The following is a 22,424-nucleotide window of genomic DNA, read 5'->3' on the forward strand; positions in this document are numbered from 1 at the left end:
TTGGATTTTACTTTCGAGGATGGATTTCTACAGTTGTTTAGCTGGGGTAGGCAGTTTTATTTTGTGGTATTGAAAAGAAAATTTATACTCAAGCACTGGTAACAACTGCCTACACTGCAAAGCAACCCTAAAGAGGATGATGGACTTATCAGAGAGAGAGTCTAAAAGATAGTCTGACAGTAAATGCAATAAAACATAATATTGGTGAGGCATTTCAGAGATGGAGAAAAAATGTTGCTAATAGTTTAGCCTTCTGCCAACTAAAACTAAAGGCTTATGGCTGTGACTTCATGTTCATGTTTGTGTAGCTGACGTTAACTAGGGCCTTGAATCACAGTGTGTCCTCCACCTCACCCCCCACCACTACACACCACCTCGCAGGGGGGAAAGCGGGCAGCAATGACAAAGATGGACCTGCAGTAAGCAGCTGTAGCAACCTGAATCCAGCCAGCACAGCCCAGACTCTCAGCGGGATCGGCAGACTTTCTGTTGCTGCCATTACGCAGCAACCTATAGCTGCTGCTTGCCACCAGCCTGCTGTGATACTCGGCACTGGGAGGTGTGAGCCAGCCAAATTCAAGCAGCTACAGCTGCCAACTGAAGATCTGTCTCCCTAGCTGCTGCCTGTTCTCTTCTTGGGGGTGCAGTACACAGCGGTGGGGAGTGAGGCGGGGACGTACAGTACTGTACAGCTTTACAGTAGGACAAAGTATAGAGTTAATACAACATCACAGATTTGATGTGATTGTGCTAGTAATGCGTATTTGGTGCAGAAACTTCAACCACTAGTTCATTTTGGACTCCCTGCCCTTGGTCTGTGTTTCACAGGTATCCTTTAGCTTTTGTTGCTGCTAAGCTGGCTTTGGGTATTCCCCTACCGGAGATCAAGAACGCTGTATCGGAAAAGACCACTGCCTGCTTTGAGCCCAGTCTGGACTACATCGTCACCAAGATTCCCCGCTGGGACCTGGACCGCTTTCAGGGCATGTCTCATGAGATAGGCAGCGCCATGAAGAGTGTGGGAGAGGTGGGGGTGGGGGTGGGGCTCCATACACTCATCCACTTGCTTGTTCTCTTCACTCACACATCCATATTATACTGTCATATATCTCCCTCTTCTGGATTCAGGTTATGGCAGTTGGCCGGACCTTTGAGGAGAGCGTGCAGAAGGCCCTGAGGATGTGTCATCCATCAGTGGATGGCTTTGTGCCCCGGCTGCCACTCAAGAAAGCCTGGGATGACACCCAGGACCTGCAGCAGGAGTTGGCTGTGCCCTCCATCACCCGCATCTTCTCCCTCGCCAAGGTACACTCATCTTTCCTGACGTTAATAATGAATGACACCGACTACAGTTTTCTCATTAAAATCACATTTTGAAGTGTTACAGCTAAATTATCATGAAAAAAACATGACACGCAGAGCAAAATGTGAATTTTTTATAAGTTAAATAGTTGCACAGGAGCCTAATACTTGGAAAGCACATACAGTCTGAACTGTAACTGAATGGGCCTTTCAAACATGTGGGGAAGGATGAATCCAAATCACATAATATGAAGATACATTTACTGTGTCTGCTTTTGTGCTTGCCCAATACAGCACTGTGAGCCTTTCTTTTTCCTCTTAGAATCAGATGAAGGTGAAACGGCACTTTCATAAGTGCATCTAGACACAGGGTCAAGCTCCGTCATTCAAACACAGAGACGCTGCACGAACTATTGCAAGGTCAAAAACATGTACAGCTTCAGCACTTCAACAAGCTTTTATCACCAGCTGAAAGAAGAGCAGAACGAGGTCCAATCAGTGTCAAAACCTCCAACTGTGCGAGCTTGCTGTCCAGACAGTAGATATATTTGCCCTCTTCAGTACAGAGTGAAAACATTGAAAATGGCAACAGCATTATGGATTGACGATCCACATCTTATCCTCAAGCAATCAAACACTAGCTATAATGCCTTAAAGTGGTCAGCACAGTCATGTTTGCTCTCAGCCAGCCTCCCACCAGTTTGATTTTGAATCAAACCTGCACGTCTTAGGTCCAATTCATTTGGTTAGGGCTGCTCAATTATGGTAAAAATCATAATCATGATTATTTTGGTCAGTATTTAGATCATGATTATTTAAGACAATTACTCGTTGACTTTGGAAACATGCATTTATTGATTTTTTTTTTTTTTAAAGCTTGTCTTTAAATAGGGAATTTGCTTGAACTTTAATATAATTAATATAAATGTAAAGTAATAAGAGAAATAAGATAAATAATTTATAAATATAAAGATGGCCTAAGAGGAGAGGAAAAAAGGTCTCAAAAAGTCTTAAATTTAGCTTTGTTATATCTGTAGACACTCTGTTACAATATAATACATTTCAATGTATTTCTCGCTCTTTCCCTGATGGTCTGAAAAAGTCGCTGTATCTAGGGAGAAAGTTGCTGAATTGGCACCACTGAGCACCAACTGTAAAGCAAAGGGATGTGCTAGATGTACGCTGAACAAAAAATATAAACGCAACACTTTTGTTTTTGCTCCCATTTTTCATGAGCTGAACTTAAAGATCTAAAACATTTTCTATATACACAAAAGACCATTTCTCACAAATATTGTTCACAAATATGTCTAAAATCTGTGTGAGTGAGCACTTCTCTTTTGCTGAGATAATCCATCCCACCTCACAGGTGTGGCATATCAAGATGCTGATTAGACAGCATGATTATTACACAGGTGTGCCTTAGGCTGGCCACAATAAAAGGCCACTCTAAAATGTTCAGTTTTATTACACAGCGCAATGCTACAGATGTCACAAGTTTTGAGGGAGCATGCAGTTGGCATGCTGACTGCAGGAATGTCCACCAGAGCTGTTGCCCATGAATTGAATGTTCATTTCTCTACCATAAGCCGTCTCCAAAGGCGTTTCAGACAGTTTGGCAGTACATCCAACCGGCCTCACAACCGCAGACCACGTGTAACCACACCAGCCCACGTGTAACCACACCAGCCCAGGACCTCCACATCCAGCATGTTCACCTCCAAGATCGTCTGAGACCAGCCACCCGGACAGCTGCTGCTACAATCGGTTTGCATAACCAAAGATTTTCTGCACAAACTGTCAGAAACCGTCTCAGGGAAGCTCATCTGCGTGCTCGTCGTCCTCATCAGGGTCTCGACCTGACTGCAGTTCATCGTCGTAACCGACTTGAGTGGGCAAATGCTCACATTCGATGGCGTCTGGCACGTTGGAGAGGTGTTCTCTTCACGGATGAATCCCGGTTTTTACTGTTCAGGGCAGATGGCAAACAGCGTGTGTGGCGTCGTGTGGGTGAGCGGTTTGCTGATGTCAGCGTTGTGGATCGAGTGGCCCATGGTGGCGGTGGGGTTATGGTATGGGCAGGCGTATGTTATGGACAACGAACACAGGTGCATTTTATTGATGTCATTTTGAATGCACAGAGATACTGTGACGAGATCCTGAGGCCCATTGTTGTGCCATTCATCCACGACCATCACCTCATGTTGCAGCATGATGATGATGTCACCCACTGAGCATGTTTGGGATGCTCTGGATCGGCGTATACAACAGCGTGTTCCAGTTCCTGCCAATATCCAGCAACTTCGCACAGCCATTGAAGAGGAGTGGACCAACATTCCACAGGCCACAATCAACAACCTGATCAACTCTATGCGAAGGAGATGTGTTGCACTGCGTGACGTAAATGGTGGTCACACCAGATACTGACTGGTTTTCTGACCCCCCAGACCCCCCCCAATAAAGCAAAAGTGCACATTTCAGAGTGGCCTTTTATTGTGGCCAGCCTAAGGCACACCTGTGCAATAATCATGCTGTCTAATCAGCATCTTGATATGCCACACCTGTGATGTGGGATGGATTATCTCGGCAAAGGAGAAGTGCTCACTAACACAGATTTAGACAGATTTGTGAACAACATTTGTGAGAAATGGTCTTTTGTATATATAGAAAATGTTTTAGAACTTGGAGTTCAGCTCATGATAAATGGGAGCAAAAACAAAAGTGTTGCGTTTATATTTTTGTTCAGTGTATAACACAAGACAAAAGAAGCACATCATTGCAAAACGGAATACTGCTTCTCGATTGTTTAAATTGATGAACTTATTTTCATAATCATTAGAAGCCAAAGTCATAATTAATAAATAAAATTTGGTTAATCGCCCAGCCTGCTAAAGCCATAAGAAACATCAACCTCCTAAAGAGTTAATCAGCTTGAAGTGATGATAAGTAGCAAAAACAGAAGATACTGGAGGAAAATAATGATAATAATTATTTATATCTGATAAAATTAGATAAAATTATTTGATATGCCACTGGTATTATTGTTCACAGTTTACACAGCCCCGGCATTGTCAACACTCATAAACACCAGAATATTAGCATTGCTCTTCAACATTAATTACGTTTTTTTATTTTTATTTTTCCCGGCATTTATTGTATCTGCTTGCATCTGAACTTGCCTCTGAGACACTAAAACTCTCTACTAAAGGTCACAGAAATAATCACTTGCAGCTTGATTAGAAGCTCTGTATTTACAGGACAAGGTACGTTTCACTGCAGGTTTTACAGACTGCTGAGTAAAATCCTCCCACAGCAACCTGAAATGATTCCTCTGGTCAGCCGTCTAACAAAAATGATAAAAAACATATTTACAAGCTGTTGTCCGGGCAGAACCTTTGTCATATTGCAGGTTAATAATAGATCGGCTTGATTTCAGATTTTTCACAAAAGACCAATATAAGCAAAGTAATATATTTTTCCTGCAGTCCTTGAAAGTAATGTATAAAAACGTTATTTACTGTGACCATACTGAATGACCATTCCTATCCAGTGACGATTCACTGACTAACTTGTAACATGATTTTAATTCTGAGCAATTTATTAAAGAATCTGTTGAAACTGTGTGTCTATTCTCCTCTTGTTCCCATGAGGAGAATAGATGATGAACTTCGATGAATGATGAATGTAAAGCTGAGTCTACTTCATGTCTCCACCTTTAAGGCCCTCCACAGTGTTATGAGTGTTGATCAGATCCACCAGCTGACAGCCATAGACAAGTGGTTCCTCCACAAACTCAACAGGATAACTCAGCTGGAGCAGCACCTGGCAAACTACAAGAGGTAACTTTATTTTAATACCATTATTTTTTTCCTGAGGTTTAATAGTAATAATATGTTTGTGTGTGTGTGTTTATGTTTGCACACTTGCCTTTGTATGTGAGTGTATGCAGTGTGTAAATAGTGCTGTGACATCCTCAAGAGTCATTAGAGTAAAAGTAACACTTACTATAAGTTGTATTTGTCTGATGCTCTCCCTCTCTTTGATGGTTGAAAACATCTAGTCAAGTGGAACTATCTCCTCCAAAATACAGTACATTCATCCATCTGTAAAGTTGCTTTTGTTGACTATTGAAGACACACTCACAGATTGTTATCATTTTATAGAATATAATTAATTTCTTAATTCCAAGATGGCTCAGTCACTGTCAGTCTCACCTCTTTGCCATATACATTTGTCTCCTGGTTAACTGCCCCATTATTTCTGCCATAGAGTTTGTTGGTTTGCAGTAGGGTTGGGTAATATGACTGATAAATTATATTGTAATATTCAAATGCTTTATTGCTATACATGATATATATCTAGATATTGTACTCTACTGTAGAGTACTACAATATAAACTACTAAATAAAGTTTTGCTGCAATAAAGTTAGATAAAGTACTGTTATGATAAAGTAAAGTATTGATATAATAAAGATAGATAAAGTACTGTTATCATAAAGTTAAATAAATTGCTGATAAAATATAGTTAAATAAAGTACTGTTATAATGAAGTTCAATAAAGTACTGATCTGATACAGTTAAGTATTGATATAATAAAGGTAAATAAAGTGCTATTATAATAAGGTTAAATAAACTGCTGGCATATTTAAGTTAAATAAAGTACTCTCATAATAAAGTCAAAAAAGTACTGAAATTATAAAACGGAATAATAATCGATGTGGTAACTTTTTAGTAACAGTACTTTATTTAACCTATAGTAAAGTATTGGTATAATAAAGTGCTTTTATGATAAAATTAAGTAAAATATTAATATAAAGTTTAATAAAGTATGGTCACAATAAAGTTAAACAAAGCACTAATATAATAAAGTTAAATAAAATATTGTTGTGACAAAGTTAAATAAAGTACTGTTACGATAAAGTTATAAAAAGTAATGTCATTCTAAAGATAAATGAAATACTGTTATTTGTTAAAAAGTACTGTTATAATGAAGATAAAAAAGTACTGATACAATATAGACTCACAAGTCAGTCGCTTTGCTTAACTAAAGACTGATGACTTTCTCCCTGATTTTGTGTTTAGATGGGCGGATACAATTTCAGAGTTTAAAAAAACTCCCTATGTTGCAGAACCGATAGTAAATCTGCAGGGCGGTCCTTCGGTGGCTCGCTGAACTCTTGTGCTCGTAAACATAGTCCGACTGCATGAAAGGTTTTAAACAAAGTCGCTGTAAGTCCTTCATTTCCACAATCTTGTGGACTGAGCACACGTTTGATTAAACAGAGTTAAATCTCTTGGCATCCATTTTCAGGGTCTCTGTGTGTTTGTTTCCTTGCGGACGAGAAAAGGGGGAGCGCACATTTCCAGGAGGGTGCGTCCTTTTAAAAAATGCAAGAGGTGTTGTTTTGTTGCCGGCTGTTTTCTCCAGTGTGTTAAACACACTTTAGAAAGGAGTGTCCCCAGACTATCAGAAGGCGGAGATCTCTGATTGTCTGGTGGCAAGACTAGATATCATACAGTTAAAGCACTGGTATAATTAAGTTATATGAAGTATTGTTATAATGAGATAAATCAAAGCTGAACCACAAGACTGTAAAACTGCCAGAGAAATTATATTCTTATTTTACTTTAATAATAAATTCAGTTTGATCAATTTATTAATCTGGTTTTCAAAACCAAATCTGTGTCCCACAGTTGTAACATCAAAAGACAAAACACAAATATTTCATCAGAACAGTGGGATCCCGATGGCACACAACAATCCACTTAAAGAATGTTTTTATAACTGGCGAGTTATGGCCACTGTGACGTTGGAAGTTCTTTCTAGATATTACTGAATTTTCTTCAATAGGAAAATGTTGATCCTTAGAAATGAGATGGACCCCAGTCTCTTCACGTCTCTCTTTCCCTCTTGTGGTTCACCTCCCCCCTCTCTCTTTCCCTCTGCCCTCGGGCTCTTACCTGGACAGCCACTGTGAATTTTCATGGCTCAGCCACAGGTTACCCACTGCTTCCTCTTGACTCTGCTGTTTAATAATTAATGGCCGGCAGTCTGGTGAGCACCCACTGCAACACACTGACGCATGGAAGGCTGTTGTAGTCTCCGCTGCCTCTGGAGCAGGGGACACTGGGACGAGCACACAACAATAGGCTGCTGCCAGACTGATGGAGCATAGAGCTGAGTACAGGTGGGCTTCAGGCTCCGCTGGTCAGCAGACTCATTGTTTGTGTGCATAAGAGTGTTGGATCCTCTATTGCTGTTGTTGGGACTGGGGGATATTTAGTGATAGAGATTTTAGAGAATTCTTCAAAGTGAGGACGTTTTATTCTTCATTTGTAGAAGAGTCACAAACTCTGTGGGGACGATACTGTGTTTGGTTGTATGTTTCTGTCTGCAGCTAATGTTGATTACCACTGCACCCATCAGCTTAGCATTTTGTGTGCCAGTTCGGACATCTCGTGGTTTTGGGGTTTTCCAATTTTTGTAACATTGGACACATTTTTGTAAACTGTTTTATACCATCATTGACTGCGGATTCTAGCCTGGAAATCCAGACTCAATTCTAGAAAGGTTTTGAGTGTGGCCCTTCCTACCCAAGGGGCGGCACTAACTGAGGCATTTCAAATTGGATTAGCACGATGGCCAATGAGAGCAAAAAACAAGGTGATGTAGTCATTGCACTAACCCCCATTTGTTTGCCGAACAGCGGCAAACAGTGAAGGCTTCTAGGGCAGTCTTATGTTTCTCTCTCAAGGAAAAAGATAAGTGTAGTTGTCTTAGCGTTTCTTCCAAAGCTAAATTAAACGGATGCGGTCCTTCTGGTAGCTGCCATCTTGGCTGTTAACTTTTCGACTCCTACGGCGCAGCGCTGTCATCATCATGTTACACCCGCCCAGAGCCCGCCTCTGTCAGATAGACTGATCTGATTGGTCCAATTGGCGTTTCAGCGGGCTCTGCTCATCAGGGCCAGATCCCTGTGCAGTGCGAATACGAATTTGCTAGGGACAGGGCATCTGGATTTCCAGGTTATGCAGATTCCTCACGCTTCTCAACCAGCAAATGGGGGCCGCAAGTTTTCTGGAAATCCATTGATCCATCCATTTTCTAACCGCTTATCCTCTTGAGGGTTGCGGGGGGGCTGGAGCCTATCCCAGCTGACATTGGGCGAGAGGCAGGGTACACCCTGGACAGGTTGCCAGACTATCGCAGGGCTGACATGTAGAGACAGACAACCATTCACAATTGGTCAATTTAGAGTCACCAATTAGCCTATCCCCAATCTGCATGTCTTTGGACTGTGGGAGGAAGCCGGAGTACCCAGGGAAAACCCACGCTGACATGGGGAGAACATGCAAACTCCACACAGATAGGCTCCCCAACCCAGGATCGAAGACTATTTTGAAGAGTGTAAGTGTCCCCAACACGGGATCAAACCAGGGGCCCTCTTGCTGTGAGGCGACAGGGCTAACCACTACACAACCATGCCGCCCTTTCTGGAAATCGTCTTGTCTAAAAATAACAAGCCCTACCGTCTGTTACGGGCTATATTTTGGCCTTTGTTATAATAAATTTGGTTATTACAAACTTGACATATAGAGTCACTTACGGTCCATTCAGAATGGACTCGCAACCCACTTTTGGATTGAGCCCACCAGTTGGGAGCTGCTGCACATACACACAAAGTCTGATTTTTGTGTCTGCTGGTGTCAGGTTTTGCATCAGAACTCTATTACACAGAGCAGAATTCAGCACACTATAACCTGATAATACACCTGCATATGAGGACAGGGATAATTGGGGATATAAACCTTGTGCATGACATGAATTACAATAAACTCAGGGTGTAATGACAGTGATTATTTAGCACACAAAACATCTCATTCCCATTATTTGAAAGTTCAAACTTGATGAATTGTAAAATTAACAAAATGAAATGTGTGGAAATCCAAAATTTGGTTCTTGCCATCTTTAATTTTAGTTTTCACTGGTCGTGCATGGGTTTGTAACTATATGTGAGATTATCTGGCAGCCCCCTTTTCCTTACACAAACACACCACGCGTTGTTTTAATGTGTTTTTCATGTTTTATTTGTGTGCGAGGGTGTATGCACATAAGTTCATGGCAGCAAAGGATTTCCCTCTTGCATCCTGCTGCTCTTCCGGAGATAAGATAATTTCACAACACGAGACAGCCGAGCACTCAGATCAAATGTCTTTCCTTCCAGTTATTCTGACTCAGCTGCCCTCTCCTTTCATTTGTTTCTGGGGTTTGCCGTTTCTCAGCCGGGCCATGTGCAGTGGGAGTTAAAACACACTTGACATTTTCAATATTGTTACACTACAAGGTCATAAATAATTCAGATGAGGAGGGGGGGCAAGTTGTGGTTTACAAGAAATAAGAATTCTTTCATTTTGTCTCTACCCAGGGTTAAACGGAGACTGTGACATTATAGGAAATGCGCTTGTTGCTTTCTTAGTGGGAGTTTCATGAGAAGATCAATATCGGTTTCATCAAGCATTCATGTGTTTAGTTTAACTTGGCACACAAGCTGAAAGCAAAGGGAGACGGTTAGCTGAGCCCTCCACCAGCTCCATAGCTGTCTTATTTAAACACTGTTTATTTAACAGGTTCACAAATAGAAAAACATTTAAGTGTGGTTCCAATAAGCAGGTATCCCATGCCCTTGAACTTTTATGGCACCAGCATCTCACTCAACATGTCCTGTCCTCACTGTAAAGTTGCTGTCTTTTTACTTTTTCCTAACTCTACGCAAAACCCAGCAGACTCATGGATGCTCTGTGGGCCAGCTTTCTAGAAAACATGTAAAGAAGACTATTCTGAAAAGTGTACTTTGCCACACATGGCAGAAGCTAGCTACTTTCCCCTGCCTCCATCTATGTGCAAAGCATGCAGCAATCTCCGGGGCAGAAAAATTAAGCCAACATGGAAATGCCAAAAACTGCAGTTCTTTGAATGGCCACTTGAGGGTGGCTCCAGAAGCGAGTCAATCCCCATAAAACCCAATGTAATAATGTCAAACTTTACTGCAGAGATAAACAGGTTTACAACAGTTTTAGTCTCTATAGCTCATTCCAACATTAATGTCCACTGTATGAGGGTTGAATTTTTATATAATTCACCGGTTTACATATTATTGAAGCTTCGTTAACCATAATAAAAGGCGGGTTGCTTTGAGTGACAGGCTGTCTGCCGATAGTGTCCTTGGCTTCTGAGTGAGATCCACTTCTCGCTCCTCTACACCACCACTCTCTTGGCCAAATATTGTGACATCTGGCTGTAAAAAACCAAGATGGCAACAGCCGTAATGCAAAACAGGAGTCCACAAACCATTTGGTGACGCCACTGTAGCTACACCCATCATTTGATATCAGTCCTTTGATCTGGCTCCTTTTTAAAACAGCAAACACATTTTCAAAAATGAAAGCTAACAGTGTTCTCACTCTATTGTACCATTTTCAATAGTCATATCCAAACTATTTTTTTATTTTCAGCAGATTTAAATTGCCCGTACAGTATTGTGGCCAAGGACAAAGCACTGTGTGTTGTTTAGTATTATTTTTTTTATTTTATTTTTTTTTTTAATCTTTATTTCGAACATAGATAAAATAGAACAAAATGTAGGTAATCAATAAGGTAATCAGTCATACGAGAAAAACAAAAAACAAACAAACAAACAAAACAATCATAGTAACAGAGGTAAATATTTAGCGTTCGAAAAGGAGTAGGTAGAAGTGATGCACTTATCTTGACCTACCCCTTATTTCAAGTAATGTTGCTACAAATAAATATAGATTTAGAGATGCATAATAGTATGCATACATACATAATCAAAGAAATACAATCACAAATGCGAGTTGGAATACTTCTTGTTCTAACTATATGTAAGTGATGTGAGAAAACCTAGTTGTCATGTGGATTGGATACCCATGGAAGGAAGGTACTTACTATGCCAGCTGTGCTTCATATTCATGCAATCTACTGTTTTTGAACAATCTTTTAAATTTGTTTAAAGTGCGGTTGTTTTTCATTTCATCTGTACATTCATTCCATGTTTTGACTCCTTTGACTGTGATATTTGGAATTAGTTCTTACCAGGGGTTTATTGAACTTGTCAGATCCCCTCAAGTTATGGTGCTTGTCTCTTGCTCGGAACAAATTCTGAATATTTTGTGGCAATGACTGATTTTTAGCTTTATACATAATCTGTGCAGTTTTGAGGTCGACTAAATCCTTAAATTTGAGTGTTTTTAGTTTGATAAAGAGTGGGTTTGACGGTACACTGTAGGTAGTTTTGTTTACTATTCTTATCGCTATTTTTGTAGTGTAAATATTGATTTGGTGTTGGTACTGTATGTGTTCCCCCACACCTCCACACAGTAAGTTATGTATGGAAGTATAAATGAGCAGTACAGAAAGTATAATGACTTTTGACAAACGAGATCTTTAACTTTGTAAAGGATTGCGACTGATTTTGATATTTTATTTTTAATATAATTAATGTGTGGTTTCCAACATAGTTTATTATCAGTTATTACTCCAAGAAATTTTATTTCAGATACGCTTTCTATTTCTATATCATTTATTGTGAGTTTTTTGCTTGTGGAGGTTGCACGATTTCCAATTATGAATTTAGTTTTGCTTAAGTTCAGTGTTAGTTTATTGTCAAACCAACTCTTTAGTTTTTTTAAAATCATTTTCCACATCATCCAGAAGCCGTTCCAAGTTGTTACCACAGCACAATAAGTTGGTGTCATCTGCAAATAATATTGTTTTCATTATTTTGGAGATTACACATATTTCATTGATGTATAATATAAACAGCAATGGTCCCAGAACAGATCCCTGTGGAACCCCACAAGTGACATCCATCAGATTAGAGTTGACTTCTTTTTTTTCAGGTAACTACTTACCCATGTTAAAGCAACCCCTCTAATTCCATATTTGAATAACTTTTTTAAGAATAAGTTGTGATCAACAGTGTCAAAAGCTTTTTTCAGGTCAAGAAATACACCTACTGCATATTCTTTATTTTCAATTGCTGTTGTCATTGAATCAACAAATTCAATTATTGCATGGGCACTTGTTCTTTTGGATCTGAAACCATATTGCTGTTCACATAGTATATTATTTTTTGTGAGGAATTCATTTAGTCTTGTGTAAAATATTTTTTCCAGTATCTTGGAGAACTATGGGAGTAATGATATGGGTCTATAGTTTGTGAGTATGTGTTTATCTCCAGTTTTGTATATTGGTATGACTTTTGCTCTTTTCATTTTGTCAGGGAAAACTCCAGTTTTTAAAGATAGGTTACAGATATATGTGAATGGTTTCACCACACACTCGATGATTTCTTTAATCAGATCCATATCAATGTTGTTGCAGTCTGTGGATTTCTTGCTCTGAAATGATTTGACAGTATCCAAAATTTCTTTCTCATCTGTTCCCCTTATAAACATCGACTTGGTAATACTCTTGGTTGTATTTTCAAGGATTTTTTCAAAGATTTCTCCACCTTCAGTTTTTGCAATTTCTTTCGCCAAACCAGGACCAACACTGACAAAGTAGTCATTAAAATCATCAGCAATTTGATTCATATTATTTGTAATAAAATTATTCAGTGCTAAAAAATAATTTGGATATCCTGGTTTTCCAGTTCCATTTTTTATTAAGTTGTTTAGTACTTTCCATGAATTTCTCATGTTATTTTTGTTGTCTTCCAGTAGTTTGCTATAATAATTTTTTTTACGGCATCTTAGAATTCTAATCAGTTTGTTTTTATATTTCTTATAAGAGTGTTTGGCTTCTGCTGTTCTTTTCTTTAAGAATTCTTTATATAATAGATTTTTTTTTCCTTACACGCATTTTGTAGTCCCTCGGTTAGCCATGGTTTGTCAGGAGATTTATGTTTGATTACTTTGTTTACTAGTGGACAGTGTTTGTTACAGAGGGATGTAGTTAGGGTCAGAAAATGTCCGTATGCTTTATTTACATCATTCACATATATTTTGTTCCAGTCTTGGTCTAACAGGTCCATCTTAAGGGAATTAATTGCATCTTGTGTTTTATGTCTGATTGTTTTTATTGTTTGAGTGTCTCTGTTGGTCCTAATGTAGCTCTGAACTAGTGCAAAAACTGGTAGATGGTCACTTGCATCGTTTATTATTAACCCACTAGTTATTTTCCTGTCAATAATATTTGTAAATATATTGTCTATTAGTGTAGCACTGTGTAGGGTTATTGTTGTTGGTCGAGTAATTGAGTGATATAGACTCATACTATACATGGTGTTGATAAATTCTGCAACTGTGTTGTTTTCAAGTGGATTTAGGAGATCAGTGTTGAAGTCTCCGCAGATGAGGACCATTTTCTTATTAGTAATTGAATCAAACAGATGCAGTATTTTCTCCATGAAGGTTTTTAAACATGATCCAGGGGTCCTGTAGATACAGCTAATAAGATTTTCAATCTCAGTTTCAATGGTGATACATTCCATGATGTTGTGCAGTATCAGTGACATGCTTTTTACAATTTTACTATTGTAGTTCCTATCTACATATAGGGCAACCCCCCCTCCCTTTTTCCCACTTCTGTTTATGTAGTACATGTCATATCCCTCCATAATGACCATATCAACTTGATCCTCATTTAGCCAAGTCTCTGAAATGGCTACCACTGTAAAGTTTTTGTTAAACTGTGCTAAGCAGGCTTTGATCTTGGAATAGTTAGAATTGAGGCTCCTACTGTTGAAATGTATAATTGATACTGTTCCATCCATTGTTATGTTCTGATTGAATTGTTCGTCTGTATAGTATTCACAACAGTGATTATGGGTGCTGACGTAGAAATTGTTTTCAGGATCAATTTCATATTCTAAATCTTGTGATTTGTGCTATGTGTATTCAAATGCTTTTAGTCCCAATTATTCATGCTCCATTAAGGGTGATGGTGGTGGATCAGTACTTGTCATGGGGTCAGTTCATTGGATGAGTTGTGTCATTGCTTGTAGCAACTGTCTGAGTTTTTAACTGCAATATTTGTCCAGTTCAGTGATGTCTTTGATGACCAAAACCTTGGCTTCTTCTGGTGATCCTTTCAGTTTTATGTAAACCTTACAGTTAGATGTCCATGTTGACTGGATTTTGTTTTGTTTTCTCAGGATGCGTGCTTGTTATTCAGTAAAAAGGTCAAATGAAGACAGACAGATAATAGTGTCTTCCCATTCAACAGATATGAAAAGCAGCTCTGACAGAAAAGGATACAAGTTTCCTCTATATGGAAGGAAATCAGGGTCGTCAGAGGTCATTACAGGTGGCATTTAAATGTCCATAATCACATACATTTATTTAAATTGATAACATCATACTTCATTTTATCTGAAATATATCATTTGAGAATTCTAAAAAATTCCTCCTCCTCTACACATCTTTCTCACCCTCTGTCCCTGTCCCATTATTTGTAGGTAGATAAAAGGGTAACCAACAAGCTGCACTGTAAGTCCTTGTCCTTGTAAGTTCATTCATTCCTATGGGAACCTCTGTGAAACTTCTCCTTTTTTTAGTTCATTTATTTTTTAGGTTCTGAATTTGCCTCAAGTACGTTGAAAAAGCTTAAGTGGAATGTAAGCTGGCCAGCATCAGGAAACAAGTACAATTCTGAATTCATTTATTAAACAACCAGGCTTCACTTTGTTTGATTAAACCAATTAACAGTCATCATGAGAAAGATCCATCACCTTTCAGTCGCTGCTGTTAAAGAGGCAACAGATAGGATTTGTTTTTTTTAGCTTGGTGCCACCTAGCGTAAGTGGTGTTGTGTCGCACTGTCGCAACGACCAAACTGACCGTGGGGATCAGAGATAATCAATAATATGACTCTATTAGACTCTCTAAATTAAATAAAATGTTGGCTGTAAAGCCACTGGTATACCTCTATGTATATGTAGAATGAGAAGGTGTGTGGACACTATACTAAATAAATGAGTAAAGAGACCGAGCAACAATTATCAGATTTATCTGAAGAAAAAACAAATAGTAATGCAAATAATTATACCAGAATGCACAGTACCAGTACAAACAACTCACAGTAAATTCTACCAATATGTACTCTATCAGTACAACAACAACAACAGTAGACACAGTGGAACAGTCCAGATTCTAGAATAAACGGTACCGTATAGAAACGATGCGGCCAGTTGGAGCTCAAATTGAATGGGAAACGAAGTCCAGTGTTCACTTAGCTGGGCGTAACTTAGCTGGGCCATGTCCGTCGATAGCTGCCTCCGTGAGAAGAGAACACGAAGAAGGCAGGAGGGTATCACTGTCCGAGGGCTGCTGTAGAATGGCAACAAGGATGTCAGCCGACCAACACTCGCTACCCGGTCCCTGGTTGTGGCGATTTGCGATGCTGGCCAGCTAGGAATTAACTAGCAGCCAGTACAGTACAGCCCTCTCTCGTCTAGCTAACATTTAGCTGTGTTACTTACTGATCCATTAGAAAGAAAGCTAGCTGGACATCGGTTTTGAAGCCTCTTTGGTCACGGAGCTCCCTCCATCTCTTGAGCGCCTCACTGAGGTTTACTCTCGTTTTTCCTCTGCTTTTATCACTCTCCTTTTTGCTCTTCTTTGCCTCCTCAGACAGAGGAGCTCATTTTTACTAGGCTGTTTTTCACTTGTCTCCAAACTCTGTCCGTCTGGGATTGTGCTCGTGACTCAACTATCTCATGCCTAACTCCTCATAAGGACTCGCTCCCTGATTGGCTGACCGACCAGTTTCGCAATACATGGCGCGTTTCCTGCCTTAAAGCAGATTTTTTCCATGAAATTTCAGCATCGGTGGCAGAAGCTTATTACAAAGATTGCAAAGCCACTAAGTAACCTATGTAAATGCTGATAATCTGATTTTTACTGTGCAACCCTGTGCAACCCACATTATTTTCATAATGATATATTTAGGAAAATATGCTATCTGTTGCCTCTTCAATGTTACATAGGTTAGACGCAGCACTGGAGGAGTTTGTCTCTGAGCCACTCTCCCCAGAGTCAGTTCACTGTCTACCCTTTAGCACCAGCTAACACAGTAGCAGTGGCTAACATCTGACATCGAGCTGTTTAATGGTCCCAACAAACACACCAACACCAAAACAACTCGACTCTGCCATTAAAAGGTCACACAATACACCGCATCTACAATTAAATACGATTTTACCTGTTATAAATAATAAAAAAACAAATATAAAAGTCATGTTCATATGCGGGAGGAACGGTGGCGAGCACTCCAAACATTGAGTGAACACTGACATCCAAATGAGTACTTGGGGACTCGTGCCCATACCTAGATCATCCATCTTTTAACAAAATATTTCACCAAGCTGACTTCACACCTGAAAGACAAACCTTTCCACTTATTTGTTGCCATGTAGTGTTAGACCTGTGATTTTCTCTGTACTGCTCCATATGCATATTCCAGATGTTCTTAACCATCTGTAGTGAGATGCATGTCCTTGCGTTGAACACTGGGGGCTTACTCCATATACTATATGGAAATATGAACACAAAACTGTGTGGGAATGAGGCATGAGTATTACATACTGTAATGATAGTTGCAAGACCACTAAAGAAGATGGAAATGCTGCAGGTCCAAAATACTTTGAATTCAAGTAGGAAGCAAATTTATGTTCCTTACAAATTGGTCCAGTCCAGAATCGCCTCCTAATTACTGACTTTATTTCCGCCACCTTTTTTCTGCTTAACCTCATGGCTAACATTGAAGTTTTGTTGATTAAAGTGGGTTTTAACCTTGGGGCTTTGCTTGTCAATGTGTTATTGATCACTCTGAGGTGGGCTGCTCCCCGCTGTCCACATCGCTGGGTAGGTGAGCCAGTCATGACCAACTTGCTGGAATGACCCTCTTAGTTCAGTGAACTTGAAAATACACAGATAAACGAGAGAGGCCACAGGCAGAAAATATTCAATAATAAACTAACCTGTCTGTCTTTTTATCTACCTCTGCTTCTTTTTCCTCGCTGCCACATTCATGTCAGGCATATTGTGCATTCAACTTTTTAAGCTTAAGACATGATTGACAGACTCTGCTTACCCCTGTGTTCCAGGTGACATAGTGTGGTACCGGAATGAATCAGATAGTAAATCTTGTGCTTTTCTTATGGCATAAAGGAAGCTTTAGTTATGGCAAAAATTGACAAGAGTGCTGTTGTTCTAGTTCAAATAGAGTGTTGTGTTTTTTGCAGTGACCCTTTTTCAAGGCCCCATTAGTGATTTTCACTCTTCACATATGCAATACAGTCAAGAACATTTCTATCTTGCACCTTTTCACATTTGCCATGGCAATGCCGGTATAGATGGGTTAAGAGACAGTCCAGCAGATGGCAGTAATGCAACAGTTATTAGAGACCTTGCCATTAAACTCCACAGAAGAAGATAGAACAAGAAGATGGAGTTAGGCCTGACGCACACGTATGTCTCTTAATATTTTCAGGAGCATCACGGGCGAGGAGCTGTTCTCAAAGGAACTCTGAGCAATGAAGGGACAGAAACTCTGATACAGCGTGGTTGACTCTGTTGCTTGGCATGGTATTTCACGAGATGTGATTGGTTGTTACAGATGCACCCTTTTGTGAGCCTTCACACTGTGGACCCCTAGTGGACATTAAATGAACTGCATCACAATATGAGGCTTTGAACGTATTGTCATTGTTATCACTGCTGATGGAAGGTTGAGGCAAACACAAGTCATTCCTGCTGGACTGTTGTGTTTTTCCAGTTTCAAAATATCCTAGTGTTATGATTATTTAATTTCTAGCATTACAGCACTATTGTGTTGGGTCTGTGACTGTCAGTCATTGTTTGGAGAATATTTCTTCTACCTTTGTCTTTCTGTCATTTTCTCCTCTGCTTAAGAACCTCTTAAAAGTCCTCCTCCCGAGTCCTAACAGTTTTTCCCCTTTGGAGCTCTCTTAAGGGCTAAGTTACTTTGTGAATAACTTTTATTTTTACCGGGATCTACTCTTAACTTTAAGGATCTTGTATTAACTTAGAAAACTTCAGAATTCTAAGACTTTTCTTAGACTTTCGTCACTAGGAACAACTCTTTGTGCTAGGAGGCTTTGTGAATACAGCCCCTGGTGTAACTGCTAAACTGTTAAACCGATAAAATACATCATCAGCAGTCTTGTGATTGGTTTGCTTGCTCCATGTGAAATTGCCTTTGTCAGATGGACACAACCCTTTTTGTGTTCGTCCCTGCAATGGTACTGCATTCATTCACAAAACAGCCATACATGGTATTTACCTAAAATGTTACTAGGTTGTGATGTGGGAAATTGGTGGTACTGTACAGATTTACCTGAACATTGATTGCTGCTTCCATTTAAACATGACCCTTTGGAGTTAATGTTTTTTAACATTTCTGGGATAAACTGCATGTCTGAAAGGAGCCCCAGTCAAATTCACTCCTTTTAAAAAAGTCCTTTAAGAAATCATTTAATTGAACCCCACTGAAAACCTGGATTATGCATTTAAAAAATTAAATATCCATTTAATCAATTTCAAACTGTGGGCAAAGTATCTGCTCAGAATGGTTTAGCAAAGCAGCTGTATAATTAACATCACTTATGTCTTCTCCTACAGTACCACAGTACCCAAGGAGCTGCTGCTGAAGGCCAAGCAGGACGGCTTCTCAGACCGGCAGCTTGGTCAGATACTGGGCTGCAATGAGAGAGGAGCCAGAGAGCTGAGGCACAGTCACGGCATCAGACCATGGGTCAAACAGGTGAGCCTTACTGAGCTCCTTCTTGGAGCTTCCAGCGTAGGTCAGATAGACTGAGATACCTGACTCTGCCTAATCAATACATTCACTTACACAGTCTACTTTCCTTCAGCAACAAGTGTAAATGTAAAAGAGTATGAAAATATGTAGGGGGGTGTAAAGGTTAAAGCCATCATCGACTGCTTTCCATTTTATACAGTATTGACATGTTTTGTTCAGAGTGTATTTCCTGATTCGTGCTTCACAAGAACTAGTTTAAAGTTCAGTTTACCATTCACCAAAAAATTGAGCATATTCGGGGCGTTGGTGGCTTAGTAGTAGAGCAGACGTCCCATGTACAAGGCTGTTGCCGCAGCGGCCCGGGCTCGACTCCAGCCTGTGGCCCTTTGCTGCATGGCACTCCCTCTATCTCTCCCCCCTTCACGCTTGTCTGTCCTGTCAAATAAAAGCTAAAAATGTCCAAAAAACAAACAAACAAACAAAAAAAAGAGCATGTTCAATGAAGGCACTCTTTTAGGGTGTTATTCATACACTACACTGTGAGTCAAAACTTGCAGAGCTCAAAGTAATACAAACGGCAATCAGCACTGACACTCTGTAGAATTAACACTATTTTTTTTAGATAATTTACTCCAATGATAACATTTGCATGATTTTATCTCTTTATTTTTATCCACAATTCATTGACCTTATCCTCAGGAACTATTTTGAAACAGTTTTTTGACTACTTGGTAAGAAGGAGTAGAGCCACATCAGGCTGGTTACAGAGGCAATACTTTCAAGTAGCGTAATTAAAGTCAAGGTTTTGGTCTTTTTGTTGAATGTGTTTATCCTTTAATTAAAAGTAGTAACACACCAATGGAATGCATTCATTGCAAGTAAACATTTATTAAAGTGAATAGGAATTAGAAAAGAATTAGACAAAAGTATCAAATGTAAATGTACCTTGATGTAGAATTTCTCCTTTCAGAGAGTTAAACTACGGTATCAGTGCACTAACCAATAAATGTGACTGGGGTCTGTGTGCGTTTTGAATGTGATAGTAACATTCATGATAAAACTGTTAAGTAATGTTATTTTGTAGTTTTTTGTAGTATTTGTTTTTACATCAGACCCATGTTAACCTCTGTTTTCCCTTATTCCTCCCCTTAGATTGACACCTTGGCAGCAGAGTATCCAGCAATGACCAACTACCTGTATTGTACCTATCATGGGCAGGTGTGTGGTCTCTGCTAACTGAGAAAATAAAAAAATATTGTAGTGTTGTAGTACCATTAAGATGTATGTAGTCAATCCAGTCACTGGCTAATAGCAAATGCAATTAGTATAACAATAACATTTTAAATTGTTATGAACAAAACATTTTAAAGGTTCTGTATGTAACTTTTTTTACATGTATTAATCGTGTTTTTAGTGCCAATTGGTGAACTGGTTGTAAAGTAACTTAAAAACTCAGACTTTCCCTGACTTTCTTGGTTGCTTGTAACAGACTGTGGACTGACTTCTATGTAATGGACTCTGACTTAATTTAATAGGAAAATTCAAAGGATGTGATGTTATGCATGTTCCAGAGTTTCTTGCCTCTTCAGCTCCACAACACAGTGTGCTACAGTAGCTAACATTTGCAAAGAAATGGAATCCGCTAATGTCAATTACCACAACACAGAGTCCACACTTGGGATTGGCATTACTTGAGTTGAGTGGAGTTCTCAGCCTGAGTTTAGCCAGAACACGACCCCGAGCACAAGGGTTCTAATCCAGGATTGCCCTTTTGACCACAACAATGTCTGCCAGATCAATAAACTTTCTGTTGCTGCTGTTACACAGGATAGACCCAGTGTTATCTGGCTACCAGCTTGCTGTGAACCCCAGGGCTGGGGTTAGCGCTGGCTGAATTAGAGTTATTATAGTGGCTAAGTTCTGAGCTACCGACTGATCACGGAGGTAGTGTGATGTTTGCAAATTACGCAAATTTATCAGCTATTGTTACAAAGCAATCAATGCCAGACCCAAGCAGTGTAGCTCAGTTACAGCTATCTGGCTAACTTTACCTTTCTTGTTTGCTAATATAATCGCTAGCAAAATACTATTAGAGTAGATATGTCAGTTGGCTAGCTTGCCAACTTACTTCACCAGCTAACATTATGCATGATACTAACTTGTGTATTATGACAGTCATTGATTTAGCCAATAATAAATGATGTAACGGTACAAAGTACTTTCTACCATCCAAAAGCAATGCTGGGGCAGTGAAGGTTATCCAGCTAGCTATTACTTAGCTAATCACTCTACATAGACCTGCTGTTGGTTGCTTCATAATGTTAGTTGAGGCAATGATTCAAATAATTTACAGAAAGATGACGCACACTAATGTTCTTCTCAGTATTGATTGTAATTTTTTTTGCTGCAGTTCACTGAGTGGTCTCAGAGAGAGGTGTCATTGCTAACAAGGGTTTTCTGAAAGTTACACACAGAGCCTTTAAATGAGAGCACTAGTAGTAGTTGTAAGTAGTGTAATTGCCGTGCTATAAGATTATTGATGTACATAAGAGTGTAACATCAACAATGCTTTTTATCCAATCCATCAGGAGCATGACCTGGACTTTGTAGACCAGGGAATTATGGTTCTTGGGTGCGGGCCCTACCACATTGGTAAGTTGTCTATTTGTTATAGTGATTTTGTAAACCTCTGTTCATGGTCAACATACATAGATTTATCAGCTGTTTACTGTGTACCATCAGGGAGCAGTGTTGAGTTTGACTGGTGCGCGGTGTCCAGCATCAGAGCTTTGAGGCAGATGGGCAAGAAGACGGTGGTGGTGAATCACAACCCTGAGACGGTCAGCACCGACTTTGACGAGTGTGACCGCCTTTACTTTGAGGAGCTGACCCTAGAACGCATCCTGGATATCACCCAACAGGAGGTACGGACACGCATGCAAACCCTTCCTTTTTATCAGGAAGAATTTTGCATTGGTAGACAATAAAATTTTTAAATTTCCACTGAAAACCAAAAACACTAACTATATGGCCAAAATCTATTGGCTCAAAGATGGGGATTATCTAGGTAATGCAGAGGTCAATTTTTTTGGCTTCATGCACCACCGAGCAACTTCTATAGGCATGGCCAGGGCCTCGCCTCCAATGCTGTATCCAGTTCTCTTTATACATCCATGCCCTTGCAGGGTATATACTGTCATAATGCCAAACTATACCTACCACTGGTGTCCCACTGATATTATCAGTATTCTACAACCATTAACAGTGTCCTGGTCTGGCTTGCTGAGCCCATCCCAACATGCATTGGGAGAGAAGC

At 39.6% G+C, this 22,424-nt stretch overlaps 1 protein-coding gene across 1 annotated transcript in view; it reads left to right on the forward strand.

Annotated features, from left to right (window-relative positions):
- Positions 1-22,424, forward strand: part of cps1 (carbamoyl-phosphate synthase 1, mitochondrial) — a 91,646-nt gene that overhangs the window by 21,827 nt on the left and 47,395 nt on the right. The window contains exons 19-25 of the mRNA XM_049593804.1: positions 829-1,027; positions 1,129-1,305; positions 5,023-5,141; positions 18,970-19,111; positions 20,261-20,326; positions 21,697-21,760; positions 21,851-22,032. Of these exons, the coding sequence (XP_049449761.1) occupies positions 829-1,027; positions 1,129-1,305; positions 5,023-5,141; positions 18,970-19,111; positions 20,261-20,326; positions 21,697-21,760; positions 21,851-22,032 (949 nt within the window). The remainder of the gene's footprint in view (positions 1-828; positions 1,028-1,128; positions 1,306-5,022; positions 5,142-18,969; positions 19,112-20,260; positions 20,327-21,696; positions 21,761-21,850; positions 22,033-22,424) is intronic.

This window comes from Epinephelus fuscoguttatus, linkage group LG13 (genome assembly GCF_011397635.1).
Source record: "Epinephelus fuscoguttatus linkage group LG13, E.fuscoguttatus.final_Chr_v1".
Taxonomy (NCBI): domain Eukaryota; kingdom Metazoa; phylum Chordata; class Actinopteri; order Perciformes; family Serranidae; genus Epinephelus; species Epinephelus fuscoguttatus.